Source organism: Taudactylus pleione, unplaced genomic scaffold (assembly GCF_031769625.1).
Source record: "Taudactylus pleione unplaced genomic scaffold, aTauple2 ptg000170l, whole genome shotgun sequence".
In the NCBI taxonomy this organism is placed as follows: domain Eukaryota; kingdom Metazoa; phylum Chordata; class Amphibia; order Anura; family Myobatrachidae; genus Taudactylus; species Taudactylus pleione.
Genome location: NW_028284572.1, coordinates 11530088 through 11544123, shown reverse-complemented (window position 1 = coordinate 11544123; position 14036 = coordinate 11530088). Strand labels below are relative to the sequence as shown.

Sequence of the window (14036 nt, the reverse complement as noted above, 5' to 3'; positions counted from 1 at the left end):
CCTGTGTTCATAGTACCCTGCCTAGTGATTGTCATTGTGTAATGCCACACGCTTAAGTGAGCTTCTACCACAAGCCTAGGTGATTTATGAGGACATCCTCCCATTCATTTTTATAGCTTTTCCAGGAAAAGCTATGAATGTAAGAGGATTTTAAAAATCTATGTAAAAAAAAAATTTTTTAAGATCTTTTGACTGATGTTTCTATTATGTAAGTTGAATATGTGAAAGAACTTGTTTTATCTATGGTGTATTGTTACTCTGATCCAAGCGATCTTGGGATGGTTGGGCTGTGCAAGTTAAACTGCAAGAGCAAACTAATTAAGGAGAATCCATGTTTTGAGCCTTTTAACTATAGAGGCTCATGGCCTAGAATGGGTAGTGGAGAATGATGTTGCTTTTGATTGATTTGTAGTTCAGGCAAAGTGTGAAACTACAAGCTGCAGCATGCCCTGCTAGTGAGCAAGGTGAGCTGGTACTTGTAGTTATCCAACATTGCAGGTTGTCCAAGTGACAGCAGTTAAATATTTTTAATGGATACTAGCTGGGATACCCGGCATTGACCGGATTGAAGGCTGGACCCTGAAGTACACCTGCAGCCTTCATTTTTTTTTTTTTCCATTGTCCTCACCTATAACCTGGATAACGATGCAAATTAGGAGTAAATGACCGTGCAGTCAGGCGTATTCTCATAACGTTTGGAATGGGTTATATTAGGATAAGACTTACTTACAGAGAACAAGGATAAACTGCGCTGGCAAGATAATCTCTAATTAAACCAAACAAATCAATAACAGATTTATATATAAACAATATACCAAAAAAGTATTTAAGACTTAATAAAAGACAAATATTCACTGCAGTTTTGTAAATTTAATCTATCTATATAAAATCATATACTTGTGTTGATAATAATGTCCTTTATAGCTTTATGAAATACTTTGTCCAGATCAACACGGCTGGGTGTTGTCTCGGTATAACCAGCAGTTACCCTGACAGTGTTACTGATCCGAGCTGCATCCAAGGATGCAGCATCAGGGCATCTGCAATCCCTTAAGCCTGCTGAGTGACCATGGGGCCACGCAAGCCAGCCGCCACAGATGAGTAAAAAAAGGCCAGAAGATCCTGACCTCTCCACATTTGGGAAATGGAGGCCGTCGCCACTCGCTCCCTGCTGATATCACTGGCAGTCTCAATCTCTGACAGTCTGTTGCCGGACTGCATGCGGTAGCGCAGACCCGTACTGCAATGTAGATTCCCAATAATAGGGAATCTGTGTGATTCCTGTCATTGCAGCTGCATCACCCCCTGAAATCACTCTACAGACCAACAACGAAGACCATGTCTAGCAGAGCGGCCATTAGGGGGGAATGCTGGTTCTGAAGTCCCATTCCTGGACAGAAGGGGGCCCGCCCGCAATGGCACTGTGTGGCTGCAATCAATCTCCCCTATTGTTTGTAATCTCCGTATGCTAAGCTTTGCCAGGATGAAAGATTGCCGATTGACTATGCTGTCTGTCACAGTCTCAATGTATTGCGTGCTGAGCTGCTCATAAGCTTGCCAGGTACTCTGCTAAGACCCCCAGGATGGCTACTGTAGGATGAGACAGTGAGTGAAATTCTAATAATGCACACTGTTTAATGTCAAAGTTTATCATGCAAATACAGAGGGCTGACTAACTCCGTATTTCATGTATGCGGCTGTTGGAAAAGTGATATAACACAGGACTTTGGAAAAGATGAGAATGTAACGGTGTGTGTATGAAGCCATCCCTCAGCCCCAGAACTTGTGTAATTTAAGAGTGTCCCGGTTTTATGGGATTGTGTGACAGTGTGTGTCCCTGCCGAAGTTCCACTCTAGGCAAAAACCTAATGTTGGTCAAACTACACCACCATGCCATATTTGGTGGAGCTAGGTCCAAAACTTTGGTCGTGCATAAAGGACACAGACACACACATACACGCACTTTCTTGCTTATTATATAGATATAATGTAATAGTCTTGCAGCAAAAGTGTGTCTATCTCTGCTAATGGGAGAAAAATTAATGCCACAAATTCTGCAGAGCAAATGAAAATTGAGAACTGACTTAACATCTGATCCCTAAACGTATGTGAGCTTTTGTGTCCTATAAAATCCACATTTATTTCAACTATGAACATTGGAATGGTGGTGATGGAAGAGGGATCTCATATTTTTTTCTCGGTTTTAGCATGTTGCGTGCAGTAAATCTAAATTTATTCACACATGTCGTATTTGTCATGCAAATCATTTTACAAATATGTCTGTATAGATAATTCTATAATATGCACTGTGAAAGAAATCCTATTATTGCGACCCATTGTAGTCTTTATTCTTTGTGAGGGATTATGTACAATTATATATAGTTATTTATTTTATATTTTATCTTGCCCTAACATGTAGTGATGATAATGATGGCTGGAACAGGGATTACAAATAACTTTACGTGTGTGCGTGTGTGTGTGTGTGTGTGTGTGTGTGTGTATATAAATAAAACCTTCTCAGTGTTGGGTAGAAAAAAGGAATTTGGAGGAACTATTATCGGATTAACATACTGTACAGTTTAGGAGTGTCCTTTCATATTGGGAACAATAGAGATATAATTTTCCTGTTGAATAAAATAAACCTGGAATTATCAAATGATCTGATAGCATTAATGTCTGCACATTGTTTACAATTTTTTTTTTTTGCTGGTGAAGTATTAATTTTTTTTTTCAATAGGCAAAGAAGCTAAAAGCATTTAGTGGAGAAATCACAAAATTGTCTCTGACTGATTCGTTTATGTACATGTTGATTCAAGTGCCAAAGTAAGTTTTTAAAATGAGAAAATATTACACTTGTATCTGTTTGGGGACACTATTGGCCATACGCAGCGACGCAAGCCTTTGTGTCTGCTCTATGAGCCAGTTGCTATCCTTCAGATTCAGTTTGTATGATTATCAGTTCAAGGACTATTTTAATCATTCTTCAAAACCGGATACTGACCAGCATAGAAGAAATCAGAGGCAGAATACGATTCGTAAATTTGCCAGGACAAGTATAGCATACTCACATGCAGCACCCATACCCCATCCAGCCTATGAATGGCATGATGGGTAAACTAATGCATTGATTGCCAACAGTTGTATGCCGTACAGCCTTGTCAGAGTACTTGGCAGCTGGTACGCAAGGGGGCTAATCTGTCTCTCTCATAATCTAGCTCTGCAGGCAGTGCATGCATGTGTATGTTGCCAATTCAAGGAATGAGGAAAAAAAAAAATGTATGTATATGTGTGTGTATATAATATAATATATCTCCAGTTATTTATATAGCGCACACATATTCCGCAGCGCTTTACAGAGAATGTTTGGCCATTCACATCAAAATATATATATTATTATATTATACACGCACACATACTTACATATTTAGTTAACATCTGTAATTATAGTATGTGTGGTCTATTGAAAAACATTTTGTTGAACTTGAACCTACTAGAACCAATGAAGGTGTTTATTGGATAATTATGTGCATTGTAAGTTCTGTTATGTACTTGTCGTTAGATAGAGGTTATACAAATTCACTACTATGTAACAGTGTAATGATTTTATTCTAGTGAAACTCACGCATAGGTATTTGTTCCTTCCAGTTATGCCTTGCGAATAGGAGCCATGGTGCTGAAAAAAGAATTTTCACCTTCCTATTCCTCGTTAAATAAAGACATGATGATCATCAGGATTGCTACAAAAGGTAAATGATGAGTGATATGGCAGCAAATACTTAGTCCCCAAAATGTCTTATATCTGAGTACTCTAGAACGTTTTTGAATCACCCCCTCAAGCATCACTAGCAGGACGTGTATATACCTCATAGCGTTTTATCTATTGTCCAGTGGCGGCTCCAGAGGTGTCTGTCGTTTCTAAAGGAATGCGGGGACCGGAGAAGAAGATGGAGTAGAATTCTGGGGCTCCTATTATACACTGTGTCCCCATCTACATAATGTTGTAACGTGACTTGTTGATAACTCTCTCTATAAGAAATCTGCATAAGAAATGTAGATCTGTAGATCATTGCACTCACTTCCTAATGCATTTAAGGTGATCGAAATCCCCTAGGGAAAGAAAAACAGTGATCCAGCTGCTATCAGCAGGAGACTGCAATTGTCCTCTCTAAATCCACAATACAAAACCTTTACAGTGCTTACAATAACTGGTCGTAATATATAGAAATTTAGAAGAGAAAAAATCCTATACCTTTAGTGGTGCGTCACATGTTTGGTTCCCTAACACATTTAGATGAATCTTCTGTGCAGTGTTGCAGTAATGAACCAGGCACTCTTGGATGAAACCATCCTGCTTTATGTAATCATAACTACATCTATTTATAATACGTTTTAGTCTTGCATAAACCTAATCCATTGAATGCTATAGGGGAGTGAGGCGACTCCATAAGACTCTAATAGGAATTGTGAAAAATAAAATGGGTATAATAGGAATTTAAAATGTAATAAATGGCTATAAGGGCCTCAAAATTATCAAACCCGTTGCGTATGATAAATGCTGCTAAAGCCAATCAGCTCCCAACGGTTATCTGTTTGAAAAAGAGTTGGGAGCTGATTGGCTGGAGCACCATATATCATATGCAGCAAGTTTTATCACTCATTTTGATTGATAAAAAGCGTTGATAAATGAGGCCCTAAATATGTTATTAAAAGTTGTCAGTGTAAAGGGACGTATCCACTAGGCGATTAAAATTGAATGATAACGTTATTGTTCAATCACTCATTAATCATTCACAAATCTGGCATTTAAATGTCAAACGACTAGCGATACGCTCTCCCGCTGGTCTTTTTCCACATAAATCATCGCCTGAACATGCTGGTCAATCTGCCGATAACGACAGATTGGCCATGTTCGGGGATGAGGGAGGGTGCCTGCCCTGAGCGATATTTCGTTCAGTGTAGGCACTACAGGGGATGAGGAACGACTGTACGATTGCAATGTTGTAATCGTACTGTCGTTCCTCTATCCGCAAGTGGTTAAGCACCTTAAGACCATGCATTAAAGTGATCTGAATTTGCAAATATATTCAAATCATTTACTTTAGGAAATAAAGGCAGTGCCTATTGTGTTCATGTTGTAAGTCTTGGGTGTCTGTTTCCATGTTTAATTTGATGTTTATTTTTACTTTAAGTGAATAAGTATTACTCAAATACAGTTGGTCAGACAGACTGATCCAGTTCTCCTTTACAAATGGTGAAGCACACCCATTGTACAATGCACATTAATTACCATGCAGAGAACTACAGGGCTTTCTGAGTTATAATTTGGGATTATGACAGGGGCCTGACCCACATTTTGTTAGGGTGTGTGTAACGTGGGAGGGTAGAGAAGTGAATCACATTCACAATTTATAGAGGTTACATGCAAAAATAATGTATTACTGTAGTGATGGTGACTTTTATAATGGAATTGAATCCATATAATGCAGTGTTATGCCATGAATATACCTGTAGAAACTACAGCTCTGGCTCTGTGTGACAGCTCTGCACAATGTAATTTTGTATTCAGAATTATTGTGCCTGGAGAAATCTGTTACATTAGCTCTGAAAGTACAGGGGTTCAGGATACGGGACCTGTGGTTTTATAAGTGGATAGAAGTGGGTTTTTTTAATTAAAAATGCTGTTTTGCCTGGAATTCTACTTCTAAAATTGTAGTGTTTCATGTTTGACTTCAATTTCGTTGACTGCCATATATAACTGAAGTTTATTATATGTAAAACACAGCAGGTTTGTAGACTGTGTGGTTTGGCAATCTATAATTACAGCTTTGGCTTGGTAAGTGAGATATTGAATAACATCAATGAAATTATACAAAATGTGGGGAAACTGACAAATTTTAAAATGAATAAAGCTATGATCATTGTTGCAGATAGCCGTTTGTAACTGGTAACTTTGTATGCAGATATTTAATGTATTGGATCATTATCTTTGAGTTTTTACTCTGTTTACTCTGTGAAGAGCATTAAATGTTGCAGATTAGAGTATTGGATTGCTCAGTTTTGTGGGTTATATCTTTTAAATACTTTTATGTAGGACTTTATTAGCCCATTTCTCAAAGCACTAAACGTTTGTGAGAGCATTTGTATTGGAAATATGAGCGGAAATGATCACATACTAAATAACGTCTTTTATGCTTGTACACTGTGTTTACTATACTATTAGAGCATCCTGTCTGCTGCTGAGTCTGTGAATAATAAGATGGGTATAAATTACAGTTTCCACGTTAGTGTGAAGCATTACGTTACACAGAAGTGGGGCATGTATAAACACAAGAGTATCATTTCCAGCACTGATTTCTGTGCTGGATTAGGTGCAGATCACATTGCCATCAAATAAACTTTATTTTTGGTTAGGGATTCTAGTTTGTATGAAGCTCTGAGTAATGTATAGATTGTATGGAGCATTCCATAGTGAATGGTTTCCTTTTCATTTCAGAACTCATGTCATGTGACCAGCTACATTCCATCTTGTTCTTGGTCCTGCAGGCTGGGAACATTATGAATGCGGTAAGTTTCATGACTTCTCTCATCTTGCATGTGTCTGCAGCTGAAAATTCTTAATTGTTTTTTTTACTAACCTTAATGTTTATGGCTTTTCACTAGGGCGGTTATGCTGGAAACGCTGTTGGCTTTAAGTTATCATCCTTGCTGAGGCTCGCAGACACAAAGGCAAATAAGCCTGGAATGAATCTGTTACATTTTGTGGCCCTGGTACGTATTTCCATCCTTTTTATAGTCCAGTATTGTTTGTGTGTACATGCCTCGCATTGTTGCCCAGGTGGATGATGAATATTTTTGGCAGACACAAGTAATATATTATTTTGAGGTTCTCAAACTATTTTGCTTTGGGATACCCTCTCACAACAAATTGTGTTGCACCACCCCAGCAAATTACTGTGGAACAGTACCTCTATGGAACTCATTAGACAAGGAAACACCAAGACCCTATCAGACATTCCCTACGTGCCCCTTAGACACCTCGCATGCCATCATATCTCCCCACATGCCCATTATATGTCTTCTAATATATGAGGAAAAAATTGTTACAGCTTGACAGTTTCCCAATCGCTGAAATCCTTGCGCTAGTCTAAATAAATGAAATAAATAAATAATTTAGTTTTCCCACTCACAGCTGCTAATCCAATAAGCCAGTACCAGCTGGCTAGTTAATTCTCTTAAACCAAATAAACCCAAAAGATTGTTGGATTGCGCTTCAGAGTGAAGCGTATTAAAAATTACTACAATATAATAACCACTTGACTTTGAAAAAAAATATTTAGACAAGACTTCTCTTAGTAAAATCTAACAAATTTAATATACATATTCAAAGTTAGCAATTTTGACACACGAGATATAAGAAATCTACCACATAGTAAAACATACATGTATAAAATAATGTCCCTTGGACTTAATCGGTCCTTGTATAAAACTATGTGGAATATGAAACAAGCTAACTTTTTAGTATACATCCTCACTAATGTATTGCAATTAATCAGTCTCCTGTATAGCTTAGCTGCGTACATATAGTGTGCAATGCTCACCAGCAAGTTGAAAAGCACATATTGGGATTCCTTTAGCACGAGCGTATGGGATCCAGAGGAAATGCTTTCACTCAATATTAGTGTCTGCCTCCCCGTATAACTTGTGGAGGATGGCGGCAGTGCGTCTCCGCTGTATGGCTCTCCTCCTGAGTCCGGGGAACCACTGTGTCTGATTACAGCGGCTTGTGCGGTATCCCGGCACTCCTCGCACTGGGTCCTCCTCATGGGGATCACTTGCCTCTGGTTACTGCTGGTGATAGCCACTTGGTAATGGATGCACGCTGATGGACCTTGGTGAGACTAAGTCCTCCAAACGGTACAGGTCCACACAATGTGACAAAGCAGGTATATCTGGATTGCCTGGATGCAGTCTGTGGGCACTATTACACTTTGGTCGACCGGTTTCTCTTCCTTCAGGGAGCTTTATCAAGAATTTGATAAACCTCCCTGGAGGAAGCAAAACTGGTCGACCAAAGGTGATCTCAACCCCACACATTTAATTAGCAGCATATCCAGTACTGTAAGTTTTTGTATATTATGAAGCTATACCTTTTATTCCATACGTGAGGTGTGTGATGTTTTCTATTTTATAAAACATCAATATTCCCATTTAATTTTCAGTCCCTGACATTATTATTTATTATCGCTCATTGCCAAGTTTTTTTTCTTCTTGTAATGTTTTGTAGGAAGCACAAAAGAAAGATACAGCACTGCTGACCTTCTCTGATCAGCTACAGCATGTTAATGAAGCAGCTAGGTAAGTGCAGTGGAATGTCAGTACATCTGCTATGGATTCCTCAGTCTTTACTACATTTGCACTAGTAATATTACACTTTTGCATCCACTACAAGACTTTGTAACAAACAAAAGAAAATTATTATATAATAATCTAATTTCACCTTGAGCGGATGAGTAATGTCAACAAGAGCTTATTCCCTGACCTGACTGGGATTTGCTTGGGGTCTGCACAGCCTGCTAAGAAATTGCTTAACCTAATCAATCTGTTACTTTATTTACTATATTTCTTAGAGTCCATAATTGCCATATGATCCACATTTCTTTGTAAAACAAATCCTTGAAACCCAGGATTAGATTAAACTATGAGAAACTTTGAGATACAGCAGAGTACCTCTCCTCTATGCTGGATGGAATGCTCACAGTTTGTAAGCAATAGTAATATAGATTAAGTATACTGTATTTTCAATCCACTGTGTCAAATGTTACAGTATGATCATGTTCAACAGTCCTGGTTTGTTGGAAATGAAATCACCCATGTATTTAGGAATATGCCCTGTGTTGAATCTCTGTCTGGGCTCCATTCCAGTAATTTGCCTAGGTGCTTTTTGCATCATGTTATTTTTACAGCCTATTCCCCATCCTGTGTTCCTTAGGGAATGACCTATGCCTTGCCCTTGTTGTCGTCTTTAAAGGTATTGCCAAATATCTCGGCATGTAGGAGCACAGAGCCATGCACAAGAAGACGAAACGCCACTCCGTATGTGCCTTTCACTGCCCATAATGCATAAACGTGGTTATTACATGCCCTTGTCCAGCAGCAATGTGTCCCTGCAAGTAGTTATTATTGGAATGTTTTTAACTGTGGCAGTACGTCACGTTTTGGAAGCTTATTCTGGGCTCATATTGATTTCTTAGATTGGCTTGGTGATCTGTTATTATGATGTGATCCGGGTGTTTTGTGTTGGATAGTGTGAAAGATTGCTGCAATTATTACATGTGCGGTGGAACACGTGCACAGGAGGAAAGTTCTTCTTTTTCGGCTTCACCTGAACAGTTGGCTTTGTGCTACCTGTGTTGGCAGCCAACATGTCCTTTTATTTGTATTTTAGGAACACAATGTTATTATTATACACATAGTATTGCATAAGATTAGCAATATTGCAAGGGGAACTAGTTAATATGATGGGCGGTAATATAACTGATCTGTACTGTATGTGCTCGGGAAAGCATGTAACGTAACCTTAAACACCGCATGAGTGTAGTTTCATAACATTTATACCCTTTAGGCACTTCTTTAGGTAGCATAAACAACTTCTTTGACAAATAAAAATGCATTCAATTGTGTGTTTTTTTTTAATTTTTTTATTATTCATATAGTGCACACCTATTACGTAGCACTTTACAGATAATAATTGTCATTCATATCATTTCCTCTCACATGGATACAGGGTTAATTTGTTTTGTGAGAAACCAATTAACCCACCAGTATGTTTTAGAGCAGGGGTTCACAACCACGGTCCTCAAGGCACACTAAAGGTGCCCACACACAGCGATATTTTACACAACCTGGCCGATTCCGATGCATTGGAACGACAGATCATGTAAAATATGGCCAAATCGTGAGTCCCCACTCACGGTCGCGATGCGTGTCCCCACTGGTCGTACGTCACATCGTCAGTTCTGCCGTGCTGTATGACAGATCTGCCAATCTGGGATACAAATGCATTGGAAAAAGTCTGAATGCATGATAGATTGTTAGAAGATTAGACACTACAAACACCAAATTGTGTGCAGAGCTGTCGAGGAGAGTTTTCAAGGGAAATCGTGCACGATGTCAGATCGTGAGCACATCGCTATGTGTGTGGGCACCATAACAGTCCAGGTTTTAAGGATAACCATACTTGAGAACAGGTGACTTAATTAGTACCTCAGTTATTTTGATTTAACCATCTGTGCTCAACCATGGATATCACTAAAACCAGGACTGTTAGTGTGCCTTGAGGACTGAGGTTGGGAATCACTGTTTTAGACTGTGACAGGAGCCTGGAGTACCTGGAGGAAACCCACTCCACACATATAACCTGACTTCAGGGGGTCATGAGTTTATTATGGGGTATATGTATCAAGCCTTTGAGAGAGAGAAGGTACCAACCAGCTCCTAGCTGTCATGTTTCAAACCCAGCCTGTAAAGTGACAGGAGCTTATTGGTTGGTACTTTGTCTTTCCAAAGCCTGATGCATGTAGCTCTATATATTCTATAACACCGGCTACTGCATACATTAGTCCATCTGAGGTAACGCAATAGCACAGTCTTATAGCAGTTTCGGTTTAATCAAATCTTTGTCAGGAACATATAAAATATATAGATTTTATTATAGTACTATATACATACTGCACACAAATTATTGTTGCTTTGATAAAATATATCACATCTGCTTCAGACTTTGTTTCTTTTTTCATGTATGAAATTTGTCAGCAACTACATGAAAAACCCCACACATGCCTATTTCTGTCATTCACAAAGACGCAGCCATAGATGTTGCTTATACAACATTTTCAGATATGACTACTTTTTTGGTTTTATGGCCCACAGAAAAGCTCCTATGAATTAGAAAAGAATGTGACCTCCTTGTGTAAGGTGATTGGCTTTCCCACATTAATGCTGGGGGAAGCTTTCACTTGTTACTATGACAGAGCGAGCAAGGTCAAAGGGCTGATTTATGCACAAAAGCTCAGCTTGTACTTGGCACTAAGCAAACCTAAGTTTTCAGAAAAGCGAGGGAGTATTCGCTGGCATGGTGAGAAGCAGCAATCCCCTTTATCCCACACTTCTGCTAAGCCGTGGACTCCACATTCTGTTTGATGTACTGTTCAGTGTAGATATTCAATCCATTTTTATCTATAGATTCCTATGACCGCCAGATGTGCTGGGTTAAATGTATAGGTGCTATTTAGTGGTACAAATTAATGTGTGTTGTTGTTCCTGCAGCAGGAAGCAGACTTGTTCCATTGTACGTAGTTAAGGGAAGCTGTTAGTGTTATTTGAGGCAATGAAAAATGGAAAACAATTAGTTTCTTTTTTGAATCATGCGTTATTGGGTTCGTCAGACGGCAGGTCAGGAGCCAATGTATTTATAACACATTCTTATCTGGCAAACACGCCTAAAATAAAAATAAACCGAAAAGTGTTACTGACTAACTTTGTAAAATAAATGAACCTTTACTTTCGTGCTGCAAGGGTCAGTGAGATTTATGGCTTCAGAGCATTTTACCTGGGACTGTCAGTGAAAAATTAGGTATTTCTAATCATGGGCGTAACCATTGGTGCAAGGGTTGATGCTGCTATGGGCGTAACTACCATAAGTGCAAGGGGTGCAGCTGCTATGGGGCCCAGAGCTGAGGGGGGTCCATCTTCCTTGTCAGAGTTACATGTGTTGTATACATTTTTCCCCATTGGATGCTGCATAGGGGCCCTTACAAACTTTTGCTATGGGGCCTTTTAATACCTAGTTAGGCCTCTGTTTCTAATCCAGGTAACAAGCTCCCTCTTCCGTGACATAACTTCCACCCAACTTAGCTAGTGTTTAGATTTGACAAACAGGCATGGCTGTGTTTGACATTCAGGTGCTTGATGACCTATTCAAACATTACAGACTGAAGCCTTAATGCATGCTTATTGCTGTTACCTATTTTTTCGTTTAGTTTGTTTTGCATTGTCTTGCAGGTTATCCATAGACAATATAGAAGCAGAATTCCATGCACTTTCCACAAAAACAAAAACTCTGAAAGACCAAATAAAAAAGGATACTGAATTGGTTCAGCAAATGGAAGACTTTCTCCAAGTATGCTGGTGTATTCACCTCTTTATTATTAATAACAATGTTTCCTGTCTCAAAGTACTGAAACACGTGCCTCTCTTTTCTTGTGGATTATGTTACAGACACTATTTTGCAGCAAGTTCTTACTTTAAAATCATGTTGCAAACCATATGAACAAGTACTTTAACACATAATAAATGTATGGGGTCACAAATACAATTTGGCTGTTCTGACACCTGTATTGCATCACTGACTTGAAATCAGATCACTAGGCAACATTAGGTGTGAGGAAGGAAATATATCAATGTTCTTTTCTCGTGATATAGTAGATAATGGCCTGAAAATAGTCACAAAGAGCATCAACAAAGCCTTCATACAATACAAGCACACACCCTATTATAGTGATTTGGAAAAATAATTGAAAGTATTTGGAGGGGAATCTTTCTCCTATTTCTTATGCTGTGTTATTGCTTTTAGCACTTTTCTATATTTAATGTGTTTTACATTCTATTTTGTTTCATTTTACTCCTCCTTACAATGCCAACAATCTATTAAATTTTAAAAAAGTGAATTGGTCCTATGGCAGAATATATCTATCTGTTTATCGTAACCCAACATCAATTAAGTTTTATTCATAGATATTTTGAATATTTTAGCATTTGTGCTTTGTGAGTCATTTCATTTTTAAGATGCTTTTAGTTATATGGTGGGCGCACGTTTTGTTATTAGTCTTCATCTTGTTCATCCATTTGATTGTTCTTAGACGGGGAATAGAACAACTTGTAGCCAGTCGAAGCAGTAGCCAGATCTTGTGGTTATCAGTGGTTGTAGTAAGGACTGGTCTGAATGGGGCAGGGAGCATATCCTGGCATGAGGAGGGAAACCAAGGGAAGCAGAAATTCACCAACTAAAAATTTGGAATGAACAGTTGCCCACAGCAGAACAAAAAGGTGGTGCAAAGTTTCTCTTAATGGGGGAGATATCAAAGCTTGGAGAGAGATGAAAGTACCAACCAATCAACTCCTGTCATTTTTTTTAAACACTGCCTCTAAGATGACAGTTGATTGGTTAGTACTTTCTCACTCCACTTGAGCTATCTGCAAGCTTTGTTAAATCTCCCCCATATTGAGCATCTAAAGTTCATCCTTCTATATAAAACAAAGTACATTCCGTTTGTTTAATGTTATCTTAGTGTTCAGAAAATTTAGATAGCTCAAGTAAATGATCAGAACAGTATATAAAAAAAACTTGGCGTTTATTGAAATGTGAATTAAAATTTTAGTGCTAGCCCTGGGCTGTTTAAAGATGAACATAATTGGAAAGAAGGGTTAACTAAAATTAGCAAATGTAATAGGTGAATCGGTGCAGTCATGAAGCTGGATAGTATTTAACATATTGCCAATGGTTTGCTTGTGTTTGTTTTTGTCCTAGGGTGCCGTGATAGAGCTGAAAGACCTGGACAAGCAGAGAATGGAGTTGCAAAAAGCGGGACATGCCCTTATTGATTTCTTCTGTGAAGACAAAGAGACCATGAAGCTGGATGAATGTTTCCAGATTTTTCGGGATTTTTGTGACAAGTTCAACAAAGCTGTAAAGGTGAGATACTATGGCTGCTCTCTTGCGATGCTTTCACATGGCGGTTGAGTATAATTCCTGACCAAGTGATGCTTTGGATGGTCACTTTTGGAACTACTATTTTAGTTTTTGTTTGTAACAAACCAAAAAAGATTTTGCTTGATTTTCAGAATTCCTTCAAGCTTAAGGGTTCATAAAAACATAAATATTTTTATTTTTCAATAAATATCTGGTATCAGAGTATTTTCTAGAATAGATGGTAGGGTATTAAGTTGGCATGTCTAATGAGCTTTGGTATTTTGGCAAA

At 38.5% G+C, this 14036-nt stretch overlaps 1 protein-coding gene across 3 annotated transcripts in view; it reads left to right on the top strand.

Annotated features, from left to right (window-relative positions):
- The window catches only part of FHDC1 (FH2 domain containing 1), a 47127-nt gene that overhangs the window by 28282 nt on the left and 4809 nt on the right, over positions 1-14036 (top strand). For all 3 annotated transcript variants that reach the window (XM_088475327.1, XM_088475329.1, XM_088475328.1), the window contains exons 5-11: positions 2738-2823; positions 3646-3746; positions 6494-6564; positions 6661-6768; positions 8285-8355; positions 12061-12178; positions 13586-13750. In XM_088475327.1, coding sequence (XP_088331453.1) covers positions 2738-2823; positions 3646-3746; positions 6494-6564; positions 6661-6768; positions 8285-8355; positions 12061-12178; positions 13586-13750 — 720 coding nt within the window. The remainder of the gene's footprint in view (positions 1-2737; positions 2824-3645; positions 3747-6493; positions 6565-6660; positions 6769-8284; positions 8356-12060; positions 12179-13585; positions 13751-14036) is intronic.